We start from the raw sequence: 15996 nt of genomic DNA, 5'->3' as shown, positions 1-15996 counted from the left end.
CCCCCCACTCCCAAACACCTTGCCTGGTTCCCCCCCACCCCCAAACACCTTGCCTGGTCCCCCCCCCCCCTGCTCCGCCTCCCCCCCAAACACCTTGCCTGGTTCCACCCCCCCCTGCTCCGCCTCTCCCCCAAACACCTTGCCTGGTCCCCCCCACCCCCAAACACCTTGCCTGGTCCCCCCCTCCCCCCCCTGCTCCGCCTCTCCCCCAAACACCTTGCCTGGTTCCCCCCCCCCCCCCCCTGCTCCGCCTCCCCCCCAAACACCTTGCCTGGTCCCCCCCCCACCCCCTGCTCCGCCTCTCCCCCAAACACCTTGCCTGGTCCCCCCACCCCCAAACACCTTGCCTGGTCCCCCCACCCCCACCCCCAAACACCTTGCCTGGTTCCCCCCCCCACCCTGCTCCGCCTCTCCCCCAAACACCTTGCCTGGTCCCCCCCCCCACCCCCAAACACCTTGCCTGGTCCCCCCCCTCCCCCCCCTGCTCCGCCTCTCCCCCAAACACCTTGCCTGGTCCCCCCCCACCCCCAAACACCTTGCCTGGTTCCCCCCCTCCCCCCCCTGCTCCGCCTCTCCCCCAAACACCTTGCCTGGTTCCCCCCCTCCCCCCCCTGCTCCGCCTCTCCCCCAAACACCTTGCCTGGTCCCCCCCCACCCCCAAACACCTTGCCTGGTCCCCCCCTCCCCCCCCCTGCTCCGCCTCTCCCCCAAACACCTTGCCTGGTCCCCCCCCCCTGCTCCCCCAAACACCTTGCCTGGTCCCCCCCACCCCCAAACACCTTGCCTGGTCCCCCCCTCCCCCCCCCTGCTCCGCCTCCCCCCCAAACACCTTGCCTGGTCCCCCCCCCACCCCCAAACACCTTGCCTGGTTCCCCCCCACCCCCTGCTCCGCCTCCCCCCCAAACACCTTGCCTGGTCCCCCCCCCACCCCCAAACACCTTGCCTGGTTCCCCCCCCACCCACCCCTGCTCCGCCTCTCCCCCAAACACCTTGCCTGGTTCCCCCCCACCCCCTGCTCCGCCTCTCCCCCAAACACCTTGCCTGGTCCCCCCACCCCCAAACACCTTGCCTGGTCCCCCCACCCCCACCCCCTGCTCCGCCTCTCCCCCAAACACCTTGCCTGGTCCCCCCACCCCCAAACACCTTGCCTGGTCCCCCCACCCCCACCCCCTGCTCCGCCTCTCCCCCAAACACCTTGCCTGGTCCCCCCACCCCCAAACACCTTGCCTGGTCCCCCCCTCCCCCCCCCTGCTCCGCCTCTCCCCCAAACACCTTGCCTGGTTCCCCCCCCCCCCCTGCTCCGCCTCCCCCCCAAACACCTTGCCTGGTCCCCCCCCCCACCCCCTGCTCCGCCTCTCCCCCAAACACCTTGCCTGGTCCCCCCCCCCTGCTCCGCCTCTCCCCCAAACACCTTGCCTGGTCCCCCCCCCACCCCCAAACACCTTGCCTGGTTCCCCCCCACCCTGCCCCCCCACCCCCAAACACCTTGCCTGGTCCCCCCCCCCCCCTGCTCCGCCTCTCCCCCAAACACCTTGCCTGGTCCCCCCCCCCCCCTGCTCCGCCTCTCCCCCAAACACCTTGCCTGGTCCCCCCCCCACCCCCAAACACCTTGCCTGGTTCCCCCCGACCCCCTGCTCCGCCTCTCCCCCAAACACCTTGCCTGGTCCCCCCCCACCCCCTGCTCCGCCTCTCCCCCAAACACCTTGCCTGGTTCCCCCCCTCCCCCCCCTACTCCACCTCTCCCCCAAACACCTTGCCTGGTCCCCCACCACCCCCAAACACCTTGCCTGGTCCCCCCCTCCCCCCCCCCTGCTCCGCCTCTCCCCCAAACACCTTGCCTGGTTCCCCCCCCCCCTGCTCCGCCTCCCCCCGCAACACCTTGCCTGGTCCCACCCCCTGCTCCGCCTCTCCCCCAAACACCTTGCCTGGTTCCCCCCCCCCCCCCTGCTCCGCCTCCCCCCCCAACACCTTGCCTGGTCCCACCCCCTGCTCCGCCTCTCCCCCAAACACCTTGCCTGGTTCCCCCCCCCCCCCTGCTCCGCCTCCCCCCCCAACACCTTGCCTGGTCCCACCCCCTGCTCCGCCTCTCCCCCAAACACCTTGCCTGGTCCCCCCCCCCCCAAACACCTTGCCTGGTTCCCCCCCCCCCCTGCTCCGCCTCTCCCCCAAACACCTTGCCTGGTCCCCCCCCCACCCCCAAACACCTTGCCTGGTTCCCCCCCCCCCCCTGCTCCGCCTCTCCCCCAAACACCTTGCCTGGTTCCCCCCCACCCTCCCTCCCACCCCTCCACCCCCCAAATACTTGCCTAGTTTTCTCCCAGCTCGTTTCTTTATACACTTGCCCTAAATACATTACACACTTGCCCCAACATTGCCCAAGTTAACCCAGTGCATTGCCCACCTGTCCTCAAAGTTGGGAAGCCTACATTGACACCATCACATTGTTATCACTTTCACATTGTATGTATGTCACCATGGAGACAGATCACATTGTAAGCATATTTACGTTACATGCATGTTGTAATGAAGATTCATAACCACTCTTTTCTGCATGACTTTGCATCATCAGATTATTTGTAATTGTACATATGTGAGTGCCAGTACTTATCTGCACTTCGTAATATGGCTTTTATTTTGCATGCTTTTTTTTCTTTTTTTTTTGCTTCTTTTCTTCCTTTTTTTTTTTATTTGTTGCATGTGTTTCCCAAGGATTGTTTCACACTGAGAAAAGGAAACACATAACAAAGTGCGGAAAAGCGGCCTCGCCAGGCAGACAGTGGCAGCACTGCTTGTATAAATAATAAATATGTCCAGATTACATGCCGATACGTAAGCATTTAGTACAAGACTCGGATTTGTTATAGTTAGGTTTGATTTTTAACTCTGTGTTAACAGAACATGTCACCTCTATATTCCTCGCTTCTTAAGAGAACAGACTGTGTGGGTTTGACTGGCGAACATATTCCCCGGAGCAAGAACTGATGGAAATGTACTGTTGGTTACTACTATTATTATTATTATCAATATTATCATTATCATTATTATCAAGACAGCACACAGTGGAGGCACAACAGGGGCGATGGTTTTCCATTTCCAGAGATCTGACAAGACTGATGACAGTGCTGACAGGTGGTGGTCCTTGGCACACAGATCTGACAGGTGGTGGTCCCTGGCACACAGATCTGACAGGTGGTGGTCCCTGGCACACAGATCTGACAGGTGGTGGTCCTTGGCACACAGATCTGACAGGTGGTGGTCCCTGGCACACAGATCTGACAGGTGGTGGTCCCTGGCACACAGATCCGACAGGTGGTGGTCCATGGCACACAGATCTGACAGGTGGTGGTCCATGGCACACAGATCTGACAGGTGGTGGTCCATGGCACACAGATCTGACAGGTGGTGGTCCATGGCACACAGATCTAACATGACCCTGACAGCAGTGCTGACACCATACCCTGCCCCCTACAGCACGTGGTGCACAGTGTGCGGACACGTGACGACGTTCCACTGGATGTCTGCTGGTCCACACGGCATGTGACGACGTTCCACTGAATGTCTGCTGGTCCACACGGCATGTGACGACATTCCACTGGATGTCTGCTGGTCCACACAACACGTGACGACGTTCCACTGGATGTCTGCTGGTCCACACTGGATGTCTGCTGGTCCACACAACACGTGACGACGTTCCACTGGATGTCTGCTGGTCCACACTGGATGTCTGCTGGTCCACACAACACGTGACGATGTTCCACTGGATGTCTGCTGGTCCACACAACACGTGACGACGTTCCACTGGATGTCTGCTGGTCCACACTGGATGTCTGCTGGTCCACACAACACGTGACGACGTTCCACTGGATGTCTGCTGGTCCACACGGCATGTGACGACGTTCCACTGAATGTCTGCTGGTCCACACGGCATGTGACGACATTCCACTGGATGTCTGCTGGTCCACACAACATGTGACGACGTTCCACTGGATGTCTGCTGGTCCACACTGGATGTCTGCTGGTCCACACAACACGTGACGATGTTCCACTGGATGTCTGCTGGTCCACACAACACATGACGATGTTCCACTGGATGTCTGCTGGTCCACACAACACGTGACGACGTTCCACTGGATGTCTGCTGGTCCACACTGGATGTCTGCTGGTCCACACAACACGTGACGACGTTCCACTGGATGTCTGCTGGTCCACACTGGATGTCTGCTGGTCCACACAACACGTGACGATGTTCCACTGGATGTCTGCTGGTCCACACAACACGTGACGACGTTCCACTGGATGCCTGCTGGTCCACACAGCACAGTGTGGCTTGCTCCACACACGTGGACCCACACTTCATCAACAACTTCTCTCCCTCAACTGTAAGAAGAATCTGTTAATCAGATCTGTTCACCAGATTCATCCAGGCCTGTCTGTTGCGTGTCAAATCCTGGGTCAAGAGACTGGCACCAGCACTGACATTAACAGCATCAGCCTACTTCCGCTGTGGAGAATAAGAAGCAATACCCCCTCCCCTCCCTCCTTCCTTACTCCTTCCCTCGGCCACAGATCACTGTCAATGTGAACTTCGTGTCACTTTGACAAGCTGTCATGTGGGGGACAATATGTGCAATGAACCTCTGTATAGGGTTGGGCCTGCATTATCATGCATTATTATTTATGGAGTTTCGCTTTTCTTTCCCACGATGTTCACAACACAATGTATGAATATGTGCATATAATTATGTATCAAATGCAAAATGTAAATTTTCATAAGTACCACATGCATACCCGCACATTAGCAATTATATGTAAGCATACATGCATGTAATCATATTAACCTGCATGCCTGCGTACATACATACATGTGAGTGCACTGTCAGGGTTGTTTTGTGTTCAACACGCAGACAATCGATATGTTTCATGGTCACAGTTGCGAAACACAAACACCTTGTGTGATAAGACAAGCACCTAGGGTGATAACACAAGCACCTAGGGTGATAACACAAGCACCTAGGATGATAACCCAGGCAAGCACCTAGGGTGATAACACAAGCACCTAGGATGACAACACAGGCAAGCACCTAGGGTGATAACACAAGCACCTGGGGTGACCCCTTTGTACAGAACCTACCAACACGTCACTCTCGGCCAGTTCAAGGCCTTCAGCTCTGAACAATCCATTGGGTAGAGAGGGAGAGGGGTGTTGATGTTTGTCTCCCTTCCCAGTTGTCAGGAGAAAATGTATGGTGTTATTTTTCTTCCTGCTGGCTGTTGGAAATTGTAAGGCAGTGGCTGCCAGTTGTGTCCCCTGTCAGTGGCAATGTAAGGCAGTGGCTGTCAGTTGTGTCCCCTGGCAGTGGCAATATAAGGTAGTGGCTGCCAGTTGTGTCCCCTGGCAGTGGCAATGTAAGGCACTGGCTGCCAGTTGTGACCTGTCAGTGTCAATATCAGGTAGTGGCTGCCAGTTGTGTCCCCTGGAAGTGGCAATATAAGGTAGTGGCTGCCAGTTGTGTCCCCTGGCAGAGGCAATATAAGGTAGTGGCTGCCAGTTGTGACCTGTCAGTGGCCATATAAGGCAGTGGCTGTCAGTTGTGACCTGTCAGTGTCAACATAAGGCACTGGCTGCCAGTTGTGTCCCCTGTCAGTGTCAATATAAGGTAGTGGCTGCCAGTTGTGTCCCCTGGCCGTGGCAATATAAGGTAGTGGCTGCCAGTTGTGTCCCATGTCAGTGGCAATATAAGGCAGTGGCTGCCAGTTGTGACCTGTCAGTGGCCATATAAGGTAGTGGCTGCCAGTTGTGACCTGTCAGTGGCCATATAAGGTAGTGGCTGTCAGTTGTGTCCCCTGGCAGTGGCAATATAAGGTAGTGGCTGCCAGTTGTGTCCCCTGGCAGAGGCAATATAAGGTAGTGGCTGCCAGTTGTGTCCCATGTCAGTGGCAATATAAGGCAGTGGCTGCCAGTTGTGACCTGTCAGTGGCCATATAAGGTAGTGGCTGCCAGTTGTGACCTGTCAGTGGCCATATAAGGTAGTGGCTGCCAGTTGTGACTTGTCAGTGGCCATATAAGGTAGTGGCTGTCAGTTGTGTCCCCTGTCAGTGGCAATATAAGGTAGTGGCTGCCAGTTGTGTCCCCTGTCAGTGGCAATATAAGGCAGTGGCTGCCAGTTGTGACCTGTCAGTGGCAATATAAGGTAGTGGCTGCCAGTTGTGTCCCCTGTCAGTGTCAATATAAGGCAGTGGCTGCCAGTTGTGACCTGTCAGTGGCCATATAAGGTAGTGGCTGTCAGTTGTGTCCCCTGGCAGTGGCAATATAAGGCAGTGGCTGCCAGTTGTGACCTGTCAGTGGCCATATAAGGTAGTGGCTGCCAGTTGTGTCCCCTGTCAGTGGCAATATCAGGCAGAGGCTGTCAGTTGTGTCCCCTGGCAGTGGCAATATAAGGCAGTGGCTGCCAGTTGTGACCTGTCAGTGGCCATATAAGGTAGTGGCTGCCAGTTGTGACCTGTCAGTGGCCATATAAGGTAGTGGCTGCCAGTTGTGACCTGTCAGTGGCCATATATGGCAGTGGCTGCCAGTTGTGTCCCCTGTCAGTGTCAATATAAGGTAGTGGCTGCCAGTTGTGTCCCCTGTCAGTGGCAACATAAGGCAGAGGCTGTCAGTTGTGTCCCCTGTCAGTGGCAACATAAGGCAGAGGCTGCCAGTTGTGTCCCCTGTCAGTGGCAATATCAGGCAGTGGCTACCAGTTGTGTCCCCTGTCAGTGGCAATATCAGGCAGTGGCTACCAGTTGTGTCCCCTGTCAGTGGCAATATCAGGCAGTGGCTACCAGTTGTGTCCCCTGTCAGTGGCAATCAGTTGTGTCACTGTGGGAGTGGCACTGGCCACATGCCCATGCCATACTGGGGGTGTCACTGTGCCCTTGAATACAGCAGTTAACTGTCAAATGGTTGGGTCTGCAAACAGTGTCAACTAATAAATACTGCAGACATCAAATTATATATGCAAGTAAACATCCAGCAAAGTGTTAACTGTGGTGTTGGTTTAAAAGTTATGACATCAAAACATCATTTGTTGTTTTTGTCTGCGTGTTTTTTAGACGCAGTGTAGCTGATGACTGCCCTGTGTGAATCATGTTAATGGCACTTCACATGGCCCATGTGGGAATGTTGGGGGCTATAGACAGTACCTTTATTTTCATGAAATTGTGTGTTAGAGCTTTTTATCTGTACTATGGCATGCTGTGAGCTAAAGCTTTCCACATAGCTATCATGCTCTTTCATTGTTACAGGCTCTTTCCTTTCCTCTCTGTCATCTCTTCCTATACTTTCTGCATTGCTAGTCCACTCACTACAGTTCTTTTACAAACAGTCTTGAATACTTTGTCGTCTTTCTGAACTGGATGATTTGGCAATTCATGTTATGCTGCGTTTTCTTTTCCTTTTTTTTTTTTTTTTTTTTTTTTTTTGCACCCATGACTTGCTGGCATTCTTTAGTTTTGAATGCCTGTTGTTTTTTTTTAAATATATAATTTTGTGTGCTATGTATAATTATATTTGTGTTCAGGCTACTTACTTTAATGCTCTGGTGAAACATTATTGGAATGATTAATGTCAGAGCTATGTCCAAGGTGAAGGACATTAATTGGACTGACCTTGTGCCAAGTTTTAAGGTGAAGGACGTGAACTGACTGATCTGTGCCTGGTTTTCTTTTGTTCAAGGTTTTCTTTCCAGGTTCAACAGGATGGAATATACAGGGAGTGTTCAGCACAGTCAGCCTTGTGCTGTCTGCTGGGCAATGAGCAACAATCATCAGTACACTTCGCACAGTGAAAATTCATTTTCACATCTGTAAGCTTGGAACCATCATGGGGACATCACCAGTTGATTCAGGACCCGTCATGGGGACATCACCAGGTGAGTTAGGACACGTCATGGAGACATCACCAGGTGTGTTAGGACCCGTCATGGGGACATCACCAGGTGTGTTAGGACCCGTCATGGGGACATCACCAGGTGTGTTAGGACCCGTCATGGGGACATCACCAGGTGTGTTAGGACCCATCATGGGGACATCACCAGGTGTGTTAGGACCCGTCATGGGGACATCACCAGGTGAGTCAGGACCCGTCATGGGGACATCACCAGGTGTGTTAGGACCCGTCATGGGGACATCACCAGGTGTGTTAGGACCCGTCATGGGGACATCACCAGGTGTGTTAGGACCCGTCATGGGGACATCACCAGGTGTGTTAGGACCCGTCATGGGGACATCACCAGGTGAGTCAGGACCGTCATGGGGACATCACCAGGTGAGTCAGGACCGTCATGGGGACATCACCCGGTGAGTCAGGGCCCTGTCATGGGGACATCACCCGGTGAGTTAGGGCCCTGTCATGGGGACATCACCCGGTGAGTTAGGGCCCTGTCATGGGGACATCACCCGGTGAGTTAGGGCCCTGTCATGGGGACATCACCCGGTGAGTCAGGGCCCTGTCATGGGGACATCACCCGGTGAGTTAGGGCCCTGTCATGGGGACATCACCCGGTGAGTTAGGGCCCTGTCATGGGGACATCACCAGGTGAGTTAGGACCCGTCATGGGGACATCACCAGGTGAGTTAGGGCCCTGTCATGGGGACATCACCAGGTGTGTTAGGGCCCTGTCATGGGGACATCACCAGGTGTGTTAGGGCCCTGTCATGGGGACATCACCAGGTGAGTTAGGACCCGTCATGGGGACATCAGGTGTGTGGTAGGACCTGTCATGGGGACATCACCAGGTGAGTTAGGGCCCTGTCATGGGGACATCACCAGGTGAGTTAGGACCCGTCATGGGGACATCAGGTGTGTGGTAGGACCTGTCATGGGGACATCACCAGGTGTGTGTTAGGACCTGTCACAGGGATATCACCAGGTGTGCTGGGTTCTCTTTGCTTTTGGCACATTGTCCCAGGATCAGTCGGGTTTTCTGTGCTTTTTTTGTTTGTTTTTAATACAGCAGATGTGGTGTAGCGGATATTATGGATCTGTTCACATCCTCTGACACCTCCTTGAAACTGACACTGTGCCTGGGGTCAGTTAAGGTCTCAAGGCACAGTATGTGGGGTCAGTTAAGGTCTCAAGGCACAGTATGTGGGGTCAGTTAAGGTCTCAAGGCACAGTATGTGGGGTCAGTTAGGGTCTCAAGGCACAGTATGTGGGGTCAGTTAGGGTCTCAAGGCACAGTAGGGGGACATACCACTAGGATGTGGGGGTGGGGGTGGGGAACTGACCACTAGGATGTGTGTGTGTGGGGGGGGACTGACCACTAGGATGTAGGTGGGGAACTGACCACTAGGATGCATGTGTGTGTGGGGGGACTGACCACTAGGATGTGTGTGTGTGTGGGGGGGGACTGACCACTAGGATGTAGGTGGGGAACTGACCACTAGGATGCATGTGTGTGTGGGGGGGACTGACCACTAGGATGTGTGTGTGTGTGGGGGGGACTGACCTCTAGGATGTGTGTGTGGGGGGGACTAGGATGTGTGTGTGGGGGGGGGGGGGACTGACCTCTAGGATGTGGGGGGGGGGGGGAACTGACCACTAGGATGTGTGTGTGTGTGGGGGGGGGGGACTGACCTCTAGGATGTGGGGGGGGGGAGAACTGACCACTAGGATGTGTGTGTGTGGGGACTGACCTCTAGGATGTGGGGGGGGGGAACTGACCACTAGGATGTGTGTGTGGGGGGACTGACCTCTAGGATGTGTGTGTGGGGGGACTGACCACTAGGATGTGTGTGTGGGGGGACTGACCTCTAGGATGTGGGGGGGGAACTGACCACTAGGATGTGGGGGGGGAACTGACCACTAGGATGTGTGTGTGGGGGGGGGGGGGGGACTGACCACTAGGATGTGGGGGGGGGAACTGACCACTAGGATCAGGGATGAAAACTAGTTTCCCCAAAAAAGGAGATTTTTGCCGTGGGGTCCAGGGGCAACGCCCCGGTGGGGGTCAGGGGGCGGAGCTCCCTGAAGCTGAAGCTTTTTTAAGAATAATATGGGCATAAAAATGTATAAAAAAAAACCCACTGTTATCCCCCTTTCGCTCTAAAAAAATCAAACCAGAACAAATGCTCAAAAGCTGCTTAAATTTTAAGAACTAGGGTCCTAAAATAAGGTGTAAATATGTAGTAGTATATAATGCCATAAATCAAATACAAATGATTGAACATATAAGGTAATGACCCATGCTTATTTCAACCAGCATCATACACATTAACAAATTAAAAATGTAAAGGACAAAGGCAATTTACCTTGCATCTATGCTGCAGCAACCTTCTTCCTGTTAGTTTAACCTTCCGCCAACATCACATGTAAAACACCAGCTTATTGATGAAGTCAGTCTTCCTTAAAACAATAAACCAACAGTATCCACAGTTCACTCTGATGCACCTTCACACACATAGGTATAGCTGCCGAAGAATGCACTCAGATTTGTCCTGCTCTCTGAAAACTCTAATTTCTTTTCAACTGTTTTGATGCTACATTGAAGTCTTTTGATTAAATTCATAGTATGTACATTCTTTGTACAGGTCAGTCTCATACTGTGCATACTTTATAGTTTGTATCAAATGTTTTGTTGTGCCATGATTTTGGAAGAAGTCGTCACACAGTTCACCATTTGAAAACATGCATGAGGTTATGCCACAAAAAAAATCTTCTGTGTCTATCTATTTAGTAAGAGGAGGGAGCAGCAGCATGTGTTGCTAGTCTTTGCCAATCAGCATGGTGTAGGACCGTTGACTGAAGAGTGCCTTGGTGATCCTCTTCTTCCTTTCCTTCCCTTCTTGCGTCTGTGTGCGGAACTTCTGCGTCAGGACTTTCTGGATGTTTTCAACAGATTTCCGGCTGTCTTTGCTGACTGCATCAAGAATGACTTTGGTGTAATCTGAATACAACTCTTGTTCTTCTGTAGAAAGAAAGCTGAAATAGAACAGAGTCAATGCACCAAGCAGCTTGAGGACGCTCTGTGTTGAGTCCAGCACTGACAGCCAACGATGGGGGACATAGGTTTTTGGTGTTGATGGCTGAATTTCAAGTATGATGCACAAGTCATTCAGCAAATCCTTGTGCTCACTAGACCATTTGAAGTCAGTATGCAAGTCAGTCAGCAATCGCTCAACATGTCCATCGAAAGGGGCACAAAACGATTTTGTTGCGTTGTGGGCGTGATGACATGTGTCACCATCAACATCAAGCAGATGAGGAGCTTTCTTGGTTCTGATCAGTGTTTCAAGTCCTCCTTTTGAACCACGCATTACAGCACATGAGTCCATCGTCACGGACAGCAGGTTTTCCCACGGCAGCTCCAGAGATTCAAACAGATTGCAAATCTTAGAAACAGGAATCACATGACAAACTTAACGTAAAGGGTTGAGTTTCCCTTCAAAGCCGCGACATTTTGTTGATGAGCTGATCGCATGATGTGGTCTTTGATGGCGACGAATCCACGCAACTTGAAGTCTATCACTTTTTGGCATGGTTCACAAAACACTTCAAACTCTTGATCCTTCTCTCTTTTCCGAATGACATCGCCAACTCTTCGCTCACAAACAACTTTTTGCAGCCACTCGCTCCTCCAGTTACTCACATACTTTTTTCTTTTTGTTTTGAATTTCGTTTGATCCACGTTGTCGTCGAACGACGCCATCTTGGATTTGACAACGGCGGAAGTGCAAAAGGCGCAAAGCTAATGTGGATCGGGTTTGTTTTTTTATTATTTTTTAAATAATAATAAATTTAAAAAATGCGATTTTTTTTTTTTCGGCGAAGATTTTTTTTTCGGCGAAGACTGCTTAATTTGACAAAAAAAATTCGGCGAAGACGGCGAAGCAGTTTTCATTATTATAGGATGTGTGTGTGTGGGGGGGGGGGGGGACTGACCTCTAGGATGTGGGGGGGGGGGGGGGGAACTGACCACTAGGATGTGTGTGTGTGTGGGGGGGGGACTGACCACTAGGATGTGGGGGGGGAACTGACCACTAGGATGTGTGTGTGTGTGGGGGGGGACTGACCTCTAGGATGTGGGGGGGGGGGAACTGACCACTAGGATGTGTGTGTGTGGGGGGGGGGGACTGACCACTAGGATGTGGGGGGGGAACTGACCACTAGGATGTGTGTGTGGGGGGGGGGGGGACTGACCACTAGGATGTGTGTGTGGGGGTGGGGGGACTGACCACTAGGATGTGTGTGTGTGGGGGGGGGGACTGACCACTAGGATGTGGGGGGAATGACAGACACTGTGGGGGGTGATGAACCAAATTGGTGGAAGGGAGGAGGGTGAAGGCAAATGAAAGCTGACATTGAGAAAAGTCAGCAAAGGTGTTATGACTTGACTTGTACAACATTTGAAGCCCCCTTCTAAGGTACCTGTTTGTCATTCTGCAGAGTAAGAACTATCAAAATATATACACACTTGGCTTGGGGACTGTAAGTGACCCCATGTGACCCAAGACGTGTCAGGCAAGTGCTGGCAGGTGTGGACAGGGCTGGTCAGGGACTGTTGAAATAGGGAACACTGAACTTGTCACTGGACACTGAACTGGTTGGGGACCACTGAACTGGCCACAAAACTGGTTGGGGACCACTGAAAGGGTCAGGGAACACTGAACTGCTTGGGGACCACTGAAAGGGTCAGGGAACATTGAACTGGTTGGGGAACACTGAAAGGGTCAGGGAACACTGAACTGGTTGGGGAACACTGAAAGGGTCAGGGAACACTGAAAGGGTCAGGGAACACTGAACTGGTCGGGGAACACTGAAAGGGTCAGGGAACACTGAACTAGTCAGGCAACACTTAACTAGACAGTGACAGAACCTGTGGCTTATAATCCTCATATCCTTTTTTTCCCAAAGTTTTTTTTCTTTAATCCAGAACAAAACCTAAATGTAATTTTAGTAGTAAAAAAATAAAATCAGCATCACACGCACACCTGATACACAATACATACACACAACACACAAATGACGAACACCATAAACACAAGTGACACACAAACACACAAGTGACAGGGGCCAAGCTCTGAACCAACACCTGCGGTGAACAAGGCTGTGGAAGCAAGGGATGAAAGCATCTTCAAAGAGCGAAACGATCAATGGTACCATGTGTGTGTGTGCATGTGCGTGTGCGTGGGGGGCGGGGGGCATGCAGGTGGTGACATGTCGAGCACAAATCATGTGACCCAGAAGGAATGCTCAGATGTTATTGTTAACAGTTTCCATGGTGAACACCCACTGACTCGTCAAGTCACCAGGGTGCTGCATGTCTGATGATTGTCATGCCATTGTTTTTTTGTTGTTTTTTTTGTCTTAGGACGCCACTGTCACATTCACCCTGTGAAATAAAACTAAGTTTTTACAATGTGCAGTCTGACGTGTGGTCCATATACAATACAATCAAATGTATAATATATAATCATACATGTGATGTATACATGCAATCACACATATATACATAAATAATTTTCACATATACATCGAAAAATATACAAACATGTGTACACATGTATGTACATAATGTACGTGTGTGTGTGCGCGCACACACAGTCTGAAGGACTGTGGGCTTCTGGAGTTGTGTCTGAAGGACTGTAGATTTCAGAAGTAGGCTACACAAATAGTGTCTGATGGACTGTAGGCTTCACAAGTAGTGTCTGAAGTACTGTAGGCTTCACAAGTAGTGTCTGAAGGACTGCAGGCTTCAGGAGCAGTGTCTGAAGGACTGTAGGCTTCAGGAGTAGTGTCTGATGGACTGTAGGCTTCACAAGTAGTGTCTGAAGGACTATAGGCTTTACGAGCAGTGTCTGATGGACTGTAGGCTTCACAAGTAGTGTCTGAAGGACTGTAGGCTTCAGGAGCAGTGTCTGAATTGTGTCTGAAGGACTGTAGGCTTCAGGAGCAGTGTCTGAAGGACTGTAGGCTTCAGGAGCAGTGTCTGAAGAGTGTCTGAAGGACTGTAGGCTTAAGGAGTAGTGTCTGAAGGACTGTAGGCTTCAGGAGTAGTGTCTGGTGGACTGTAGGCTTCACAAGTAGTGTCTGATGGACTGTAGGCTTCACGAGTAGTGTCTGATGAAATGTAGGCTTCAGGAGTAGTGTCTGAAGGACTGTAGGCTTCACAAGTAGTGTCTGATGGACTGTAGGCTTCAGGAGTAGTGTCTGATGGACTGTAGACTTCACAAATAGTGTCTGATGGAATGTAGGCTTCACAAGTAGTGTCTGAAGGACTGTAGACCTCTACAAGTAGTGCCTGGTAGACTGTAGGCTTCACAAATAGCGTCTGAAGGACTGTAGGCTTCAGGAGTTGTGTCTGATGGACTGTAGGCTTCAGGAGTAGTGTCTGATGGACTGTAGGCTTCAGGAGTAGTGTCTGATGGACTGTAGGTTTTGCGAGCAGAGTCTGATGGACTGTAGGCTTCAGGAGTAGTGTCTGATGGACTGTAGGCTTCAGGAGTAGTGTCTGAAGGACTGTAGGCTTCAGGAGTAGTGTCTGGTGGACTGTAGGCTTCACAAATAGTGTCTGATGGACTGTAGGCTTCACAAATAGTGTCTGAAGGACTGTAGGCTTCACAAATAGTGTCTGATGGACTGTAGGCTTCACAAATAGTGTCTGGTGGACTGTAGGCTTCACAAATAGTGTCTGATGGACTGTAGGCTTCACAAATAGTGTCTGAAGAACTGTAACCTTCACGAGTAGTGTCTGGTGGACTGTAGGCTTCAGGAGTAGTGTCTGATGGAATGTAGGCTTCAGGAGTAGTGTCTGAAGGACTGTAGACTTCAGGAGTAGTGTCTGAAGGACTGTAGGCTTCAGGAGCAGTGTCTGATGGACTGTAGGCTTCACAAATAGTGTCTGAAGGACTGTACGCTGCACAAATAGTGTCTGGAGGACTGTAGGCTTCACAAATAGTGTCTGAAGGACTGTAGGCTTCAGGAGTAGTGTCTGAAGGACTGTAGGCTTCAGGAGCAGTGTCTGATGGACTGTAGGCTTAGTGTCTTATGGACTGTATTCTTCACAAGTAGATCAGTGAGAAATGCAGACTGGACCAGTCCATACCCACCTTACAAGTCTGCTATCACTGATTCTCTCTCTCTCTCTGTCAGAAGTAATCCTTCGTATTTTGTGGGAAGAAGTGATAGCATTTTTAACAACAACATTTTTAACAAACACACTTGTCTATCCTCTAGCCACATTCACTGGATGAGATCATGTTAGTATTATCATTTTTATATTTACATAGCGCCTACCTTCATTCTAAGCACTTTACAAATGCAGTCATTTGCACAACAGGCAGCCTACCTGGGTAGAGCCATCTGAGAGGTGCCTTTGGCACTCATCATTTGTTTCCTGTGTTAATCAGTCATGCTTCAGTCACAACAGAATGTGAGAGACAATGTGGAATGTCAGAGGGTGTGTGTGTGGTGACAGTGTCTGCTCCAGAGGTGAGCAGGTCCCCAACTTTGCTGTGCAGCAGGGTGAGGGAGAAGTCCCATACACTGTCAGCCAGTTTGGTGTCGTGGGCACTTGGGGAGGGGTCACAGCGACAACAGTTGTTGAAGTACAGCCCCCCCACCCCCTCCAGCTCTGGAGCAACAGCACAGTACACTGTGGTGGCCGCCCCTTGTTGCTGCACACACCACACCACCATCAGTACACCCACACCACCATCAGTACACCCACACCACCATCAGTACACCCACACCACCATCAGTACACCCACACCATCATTAGAATACCCACACCACTATCAGTACACCCACACCACCATCAGTATACCCACACCACTATCAGTAAACCCACACCACCATCAGTATACCCACACCACCATCAGTACACCCACACCACTATCAGTACACACGACACCACTATCAGCACACCCACACCACCATCAGTACACTGTGGTGGCCGCCCCTTGTTGCTGCACACACCACACCACCAGTACACCCACACCACCATCAGTATACCCACA

The 15996-nt window shown here is 51.8% G+C and overlaps 2 protein-coding genes across 2 annotated transcripts in view; both read right to left on the bottom strand.

Moving 5' to 3' along the window:
* Window positions 1–2327: 2327 nt before the first annotated feature.
* LOC143285972 (uncharacterized) lies at window positions 2328–7286 on the bottom strand. The gene is made up of 2 exons (XM_076593430.1): window positions 5057–7286; window positions 2328–5010 (listed from the first exon to the last, which is right to left on the bottom strand). Exon 2 carries the CDS (start codon window positions 4355–4357, stop codon window positions 2924–2926), a length of 1434 nt encoding a protein of 477 aa, XP_076449545.1. The 5' UTR covers window positions 4358–5010; window positions 5057–7286; the 3' UTR covers window positions 2328–2923.
* A 7890-nt stretch (window positions 7287–15176) lies between these two features.
* The window catches only part of LOC143285971 (WW domain-containing oxidoreductase-like), a 33991-nt gene continuing 33171 nt past the window's right edge, over window positions 15177–15996 (bottom strand). Inside the window, exon 8 of the mRNA XM_076593429.1 lies at window positions 15177–15654. Coding sequence (XP_076449544.1) covers window positions 15388–15654 — 267 coding nt within the window. The 3' untranslated portion in view covers window positions 15177–15387. The remainder of the gene's footprint in view (window positions 15655–15996) is intronic.

The sequence above is a fragment of the Babylonia areolata genome, chromosome 9 (assembly GCF_041734735.1).
Source record: "Babylonia areolata isolate BAREFJ2019XMU chromosome 9, ASM4173473v1, whole genome shotgun sequence".
NCBI lineage: Eukaryota > Metazoa > Mollusca > Gastropoda > Neogastropoda > Buccinidae > Babylonia > Babylonia areolata.
Note: the sequence above shows the minus strand (reverse complement) of the source record. Positions and strands in the feature narration are given on the sequence as shown.